Below are 7346 nucleotides of genomic sequence, written 5' to 3'. Positions count from 1 at the left end.
TAATAATAATAATAATAAATAATAATAATAACAATAATAATAATAATCGAATATTTATTTACCACTTTTGCTGATATTTCAATTTTTATTAATATCATTTACTAAATCATTTTTATTGATATCATTTCTGAACAGATAAATTATTAAAAAATATAATGTTTTATTAAATTAAGCTTAGACATAAATTTTTCGAAATTTTTTCCCCGTATTTTCTTGGCTTCTTTTTCGTTTCTCGTTGTTCTTTTCTAATGCTGTTGAGATTATCTCATTGTTCATTATTTTTGGAAAGATATCTTATTGTTATTAGTTCAACAGTAACTAGGATCATTTGGCTCAGGAAGATTATAGTCAAATTAATTGCCTTTATTTGTCTCATTTGCTTTTTCTGTGCCTAATATATTTCATTTGTTATTTGGGATGAAAATATGTGATTTTGAGTGCTATGTTTTAGACTAAGCAAAAAATTGGCGAAGTAAAGCAAAAAAAAGAAAAAAGAAAATTTATTGGATCATAACCAATCTGAAGGGAAAAGATTTCATTACAGATATTTCATAAATGATTGAAATTAATTAAAGTTAGAGAGGTTTAATCGTTAACCTTTCGCAGGCTCGATATTTTGGATCGCATGATTCTTCCATCCGAACCAATTCATTCGCTGGGACAGTATGCGTTGAATTGCTAATCAGTGATTGGTATTTGTTACATTCCTTTAAAAAAATCAAATTATTGCTGGCCTTTCAAACACTGTTGAAATTTTATGGATCCGGAAATGCATAAAGTCTTCTAAGTAGCATCAAGACCTTGCAGGATCCGGAACCATTTAAGAGGACTTTTAAATGTGTTTTTCGTTTATTTAAGCTTGAAATTGAAGATATTTTATCGAAATTTTAATGAATTTGGATTAGAAATTGGCCCATTAACACATCTATTGTTTGTTTATTTCATTGAATATTTAACATAATGATATGGTATCAGTTTATTCGCAGTAAATGAGAAGAAGGATGTGGCCAACCTGCTGACGCATCGCTGCGTAGTACCATAATAACTGATTCAGGCCACAAGCAAACGAAAATAGTACAAGGAAATAAATGAGAAGAAATTTGACAATGTCCAGAACCATACGACCTGAAACTTATCAAAAATGACCTGAAAACTAATATATCAAATTATAACTTTCATTTTGCTTGCAAGCTTCCCATTTTTTTAATCACAATAAACGTACCAATTTGATATCAATTGTGAAAACAAGCTTAGTGATAACTAAATGATATCCTAAGTGGTCCAAGATGTAGATTTACAATGAAGATATGAATCAAAAAGCTTAGTGATAACCAAGTGATATCCTAAGTGGTCCAAGATGTGGATTAACAGTGAAGATATGAATCATTTTCAAGGATGAGAAAATATTAGCCGTTGCAAAGGCACATTCTGAGATCAACGTTGGTTCCCATTCATCCCAATCACGTCGTAAAATGCGACGTCCTAAATGTCGCATCTGTGGATTGCGTATTTCTGCTTCAACCTAAAATAAAATGGTAATGAACGTAACTTTTCTTCTTTTTTCGTTTTAGCTCCTACAAAAAGTACATAAATGTAAATTTCAACGATAATTTGACCTGCAAATAGGCAACAATTCGAAGTGCAACAGTACATAAATACAATGCATTGGTTACAAAATCAAGGATATTCCATAAATCGGAACAGTAATCGCAAAGGCCTTCGTTCCATAATTGCTTTATTTCAACCCATACCAAACCTAAAGTACAGTTTTCATGTTCAAATCAAAAAACAAACAAACAAACAAACAACAAAAATTGATTTCAAGTCAATTACTAATAATTAATTATTTATTTGTTATCCTTAAAAGTGTACACAAATTCAATTGCGACTATTTCAAAATCATACATTAATTTAGTTAATTAAAAATGGAAGGAACAATCAATTTGCTGTTAACTTATTGTATGTATCAAATGAATGAAATTAATTAAGCCATAAACAAAAGTTAATTGGATTCAATTATATCGGAAAAAACAATGAAAGATATATAACTAACCGAAAATCCATAAAAGAATGGCTAATTCAACAAGTGTTGGTGGTGGACCACGTACTTCTTTACGATCTAAATCTTCACCATACTCATCTGATGTCGATGACACTGATTTGGTACCAAGGATAAAATCATAATTAATTCGTTGATTAGCAAGAAGAAGTAGAACTGAAAATATTTAATGTTAATTAATTAATTTCTGCGATATTGACAATAATTTTTGAAAATGTTTACTGATTGAACTTTTTTGAAAATTTTTTTCGCACTTTTGCATATATTAGCAAACAATTTTCTTGCGTTTTTTTGGCATATATTTTGAGTTGAAGAAAAAACAAAAAGTAAAACTAACAAAGAAAAAAACAATATGAAGCTGAATGGCTTAGAAATTTGATAAATGGCCGGCGAGCAAATTCACCAAATGATGATTTAGGCGCAATAAGATAAATGATAGCTAATAAAGGTGAAGCTATGGATACTCCCACGATAATCAATACCTGAAATTTCCTTTAATTTATCGAAAATTACGAGTTTAAAAGTATGTTTTGCATAAAATCGCTTTTTTTTATAAAATCTAATAAACGATCTCTTTTTTTGAGATATTCGTAGGTTAACTTTCTAATTAAATTATTAATAAAGATAAGTGAATTAATAATTTCCTTAAATTAATTGATCGGCAATGATAAACAAATTATTCAATGAGAATCTAAATATTAAAGGTTGTTAAAATTTAGTTTCTTACTCATTTAAATTGATGGTAAAGTACCATGCAAAAATGCGGTACAACGAGCTGTTTCTATAAAATTACCAGTAAGCATTTGACAACTTTTGAATAAATTCTTTAACTAAATTCGGAAGATCCGTATAAATAATTTGAATTTATTTATAATTTAAAAAAAATATTTTGTGATATTTCAATGATTTGAAATATTTTCATGTCTCTCGGCAATCACTGATCGGTACAGGATGTATAAAAGAATGATGATTTTATAAATACACAGAGAAAGTAGTTTATCATAAATGAAATCATAAGCTGACCTTTGTGACAATGTGACGGTCACGGAATCCGGGAAGACCCTCATAAAATATCGCGGATAACAATTGTTGACAGTTTGGATGTGCAACGAACTGAAAGACCCCTAGTAGTAGCTATTTTAAAGATCGTACACTATCGGTAAAGTACTATCAGTGATCGTATTAAAATAATATTGTCAGTCACTCAGTCAAACGTTATCACTTTAAATAAGTAAAATCAATCAATTAACCAATTCAGTAGTACAACTGATTAATTAATATGCAAAGTTGAAAATTAATCGAAAACATGCCAAAAATTATTCCACCCAAGTATCAATTTTAATTAATTTTATTATTGGAAATTTGAACTGTCAGAAATTATAATTATAATTCACACTAAAACTATGCATTTGTTTATGAAATAATCGCTTGATTCAATTACCCTTTTTTTTCAACTTTTAACTTTTAAAAGGCAAATTTCCTTAATCGAAAATATATCGAAAATTATTCCACGTAAGTATCAATTTTAAATAATTTTATAAAAATTCTAAACTTTCATTAAATTCCAAAATTTCACGGATCACTTACAATTTTTTGTCTAAGTTTAATAGCAAGCTTTAGTCTTGCTAAATTTTGACAAAAATTAGCACTCTTTTTTTCTGTCACTTCTTCCCACGCATTTGTCGTATGATTTAAGACAGTTTCTAATTCTTTGGATCCACGTACTTGTGCTAACATGTTTACACTAAACGATTGACATTTTCGACTAAGCTCCTGAAAATATCTCATATGTACATTGATAACAAATGATCATGTCACCATGGTGACCATGGTGACCATGCTTGACCAGCATGACCAGCCTTATCAATTTCTCATTTAGTATTCATAATATTTGAATATCGCGATTCGAAACATTTGTTGAACACTTTGCGGCAAAATTATTAACGAAGTTAAAAGTAATGGAAACGAATTCGAATTTAGGAATATTTTTTTATCCAATTTTTTTTACACTTAACCGTTGTCAAAAATAAATCAGATATTTAATAAAACCAGTTTTTTTCTAAAAAAAGAAAGGAAAGGGAAACAAGAAAAGTGCAAATTTTTAATGGAAAAGAATTTTTGAAAATTTACAAATCTTAAATGCTCAAAATAATCCTTAAACTAAAATAATTGAAAGTAATGAACAATTTCTTGGTAAGTTAAAACTTGTCGTTTGTAAGTTTTTTTTTTCTGATAAACATTTGATCAATTAATAATAGAAAAGGAGAATTTTGCAAGCAAATTCCTTGAATCACTCACTTACTTCATACTCATTTCGAAATTCATTTTCAATATTTGATAATTGTCTAAGCTCATAACTGAGCTCAAATGCATACAGTATAGGATCCTTTGCGGATAAACAGATAAGTGATGGACTGGTTAACGCCTGGTACGTGTTAATACGTGATTGTGAGAAACATAATGAATCTTCTGCCTTTGCCTACAAATTTTGAATCTTAAAAGGTCATTCTATCAGAATTGACCTCCTCATAATGACTTTCTTTTTCTAAAAATTTATCAAAGATTGGTAGAAAGAAGCAATCATAAATTTTTCTCATTAGTTTCAGAGAATAGCCTTCCTAGAACTTTTTTTAAAAGATTCTTTAATTTAATTTCATTTCAAAATAGTTTACTGTAGCACCGATATTTATGGAGTACGGTAATTTTATTTACCTGCACACATTCCTTGCATAAACATCGTACATCATGTGGGTGAAGTATGGTAGCCTTCTTATCTAGTAATAACTTGATACAATCATAATTATCCTTATGAGCTGCAAGAATGATCGGTGTCATATCAGATGTAAATGCTGAATTTGTAGTGATTTCAACACCTTGAGTCTGAAATTAAAGTATATTTTAAATAAAATTTTAAATATTTTAAATTTAAATTATTCTTATAAGCTGCAAGAATGATTGATATCAAATCAAATTTTTTATTTTACTATAAAAACAAGAAGTTTTATTCTCTGAAACAAAAAAAAATTTCAATTTTATTTTACTATATGGAACAAATTTCGAGTAGAAAACTTGTTTAATTAATCAATAAAATCGAATGAAGCTTGCTGAGTCAAACTAAAACATTAATTAGCTGCAAAAATTTCTGGTTTTTAAATGGAACAAACCTAAGTTCCAAAAAATTTCACATTTGTGATGGAACAAACTTAAGTTTCAAATTCGATAATTACTAACTTCAGGAGTGAATTTGCCAATTTTTTCCAAATGTTCCAAAAGTATTTCAACCGCTTCAATATTTTCATTTATGATAGCATATAGGATAGTGTCACCGGTATTAATATTGTAATCTAATAGCAATTCGATCAACTCAATATTATCATTTTCGACAGCAATATGAAGTGCCGACCTATAAATAATAAAATTAACAAAAAGCTTAAAATCATTGTCTTACCTTTTAATACTTAAAAAGAAATTTTTGTGCTAAATTTCTTTCAGCAGTAATTTTGCTATCATAAAAGAAAATATTGGATAAATTCCTTTTAGTTCTAATAAAAAAATTCTTTTTGATATATTTTTCTTTTCAAAATTTCTGGAAAAATTTTTTTTTACGCAACCTTCTCAACGGATCTAAACAATTAATGTTAAATGCTTTGGTGGATTTGTAAATTTCTAGCAGCTTTCGAACACTTTCAAGATCGCCACGTTCAGCTGATAATAGGAATTGTTTTTCATATAAAGCAGTATCTTGCACTGAAATGTGATAAGTCTTTGTTTTCAAATTAGAATTTAATGAGAGATTGAAGATCAAAATGGAATTTGATCCATGTTCCGAAATTTGTAAATTATTTTTTATAAGTAAAGATATCAGATGGCACATATAGCATCAATTTACACAATATCTGTGGTATACTATAAGTTTGAACATTTGCTGTAAATAGCAGTACTGTAACGGAGCATATCTTTGATACTTTTCATTTGACGCATTTAACATAACAGAAACCATATTTTCTATCTTTTAAATCTTTTCTTTTGTCTTTTAAGCATCTTTCAAAAAGTGCTTATTGACTTTGTAAATAAATATAAAATTAATCTCTACCCATATAAAAACAATGATAAAACTTACCAAATTTCCTCATTGTTTGATAATTTCTTTTCGAATAACGAAATATTATTTTGGCATCACATACTAACTTGAATTTGATAAAATAAATTATTATCGATTAGCAATCTAAAATTCTATTCAATTCTTTTATAGTTTCAACATGTTAACATCATCTATTTTGAAATAAATTTATCAATTAAATTAATCAATTTGCCCTTTTGACCTTACTTTCATCTATTCATCGCTTTAATATCACAATTTCTCATCGATTGTAATGTTTCCAACTTTGAAATAAAATTGAAAAAAAAGGCATTTATGAAAACTGAAAAATTTTGAGACATTTATTTGTAGCAAAGTGAACGAATAACAACAAGGAATGAAGAAGTATCAATGATACATTTGTCGTCTTCTCCCCTTTTCTTAATGAAAGGCGGCGATGATAAAACAAATGACTTTATCAGTGCAACAGTTGTTTCTCTTCTATCCATCCATCCTTTGGATATTATACTACGTCCTTCAGTCTAATCTCCTCTTCAATTATTCTCTTAATAAGCACACTCCCTTAAAACCATGCTTACCAGTACCGTAATTATCTTTATAAATACAGTCTCCTAATACAATGCATATGACTACTATAATACTGTGTTTATAAATATAATCTATTAAATGTTATGCTTGTGAATACTGCTTTTAAATATTATATTTCTAATAGAGATTTTCAAATATTATACTGATGAATACTATCGTCAAATGCTGCAGTTATAAATAAAAATCATCTCTCAAACAATATGATTACATATTTGATTTCTTATCAGATATTAGTTAGCTTCTCTTTTTCGTACTGTACAATTTGGACTGTTATATGAAGTAAAACTATTAGGTTGGCAATGAGAAACTAACGGATAATTTAAATATTAATGAGTGATTACGATATTGATTTGATAATTGTTATCAGCCGTCTCATTTAAAGCAATAATAAATGCACATTGAAGCAAAGAATATAATATATTCCAGTGAAAAAAAATAATTTTGACAAATATATATTAAATTTATTATACAAAGAAAAGATAAGATATAATCTTTTGCAACTGATATACTTTCTTGATAAAAATTCTATTTTTGCGTAATTTCCTTTCTATTCAAATTAATTTTTTCATCCAAACAATAATACATAATAAGAAATATAAA

The 7346-nt window shown here is 27.7% G+C and overlaps 1 protein-coding gene across 1 annotated transcript; it reads right to left on the bottom strand.

The window, feature by feature from the left end:
- Positions 1 to 575: 575 nt before the first annotated feature.
- Positions 576 to 6192, bottom strand: LOAG_10859 (hypothetical protein; the record flags this gene model as incomplete). The annotated part of the gene is made up of 13 exons (XM_020448247.1): positions 576 to 707; positions 1013 to 1125; positions 1333 to 1522; positions 1617 to 1756; positions 2054 to 2215; positions 2397 to 2541; positions 3083 to 3172; positions 3647 to 3832; positions 4362 to 4538; positions 4772 to 4939; positions 5291 to 5462; positions 5671 to 5806; positions 6180 to 6192. 13 exons carry the CDS (start codon positions 6190 to 6192, stop codon positions 576 to 578), a joined length of 1824 nt encoding a protein of 607 aa, XP_020301592.1.
- Positions 6193 to 7346: the final 1154 nt, after the last annotated feature.

The sequence above is a fragment of the Loa loa genome (genome assembly GCF_000183805.2).
Source record: "Loa loa unplaced genomic scaffold supercont3.84, whole genome shotgun sequence".
NCBI lineage: Eukaryota > Metazoa > Nematoda > Chromadorea > Rhabditida > Onchocercidae > Loa > Loa loa.
The sequence above is the reverse complement of the archived record's forward strand: the minus strand, read 5'-3'. Positions and strand labels throughout refer to the sequence as shown.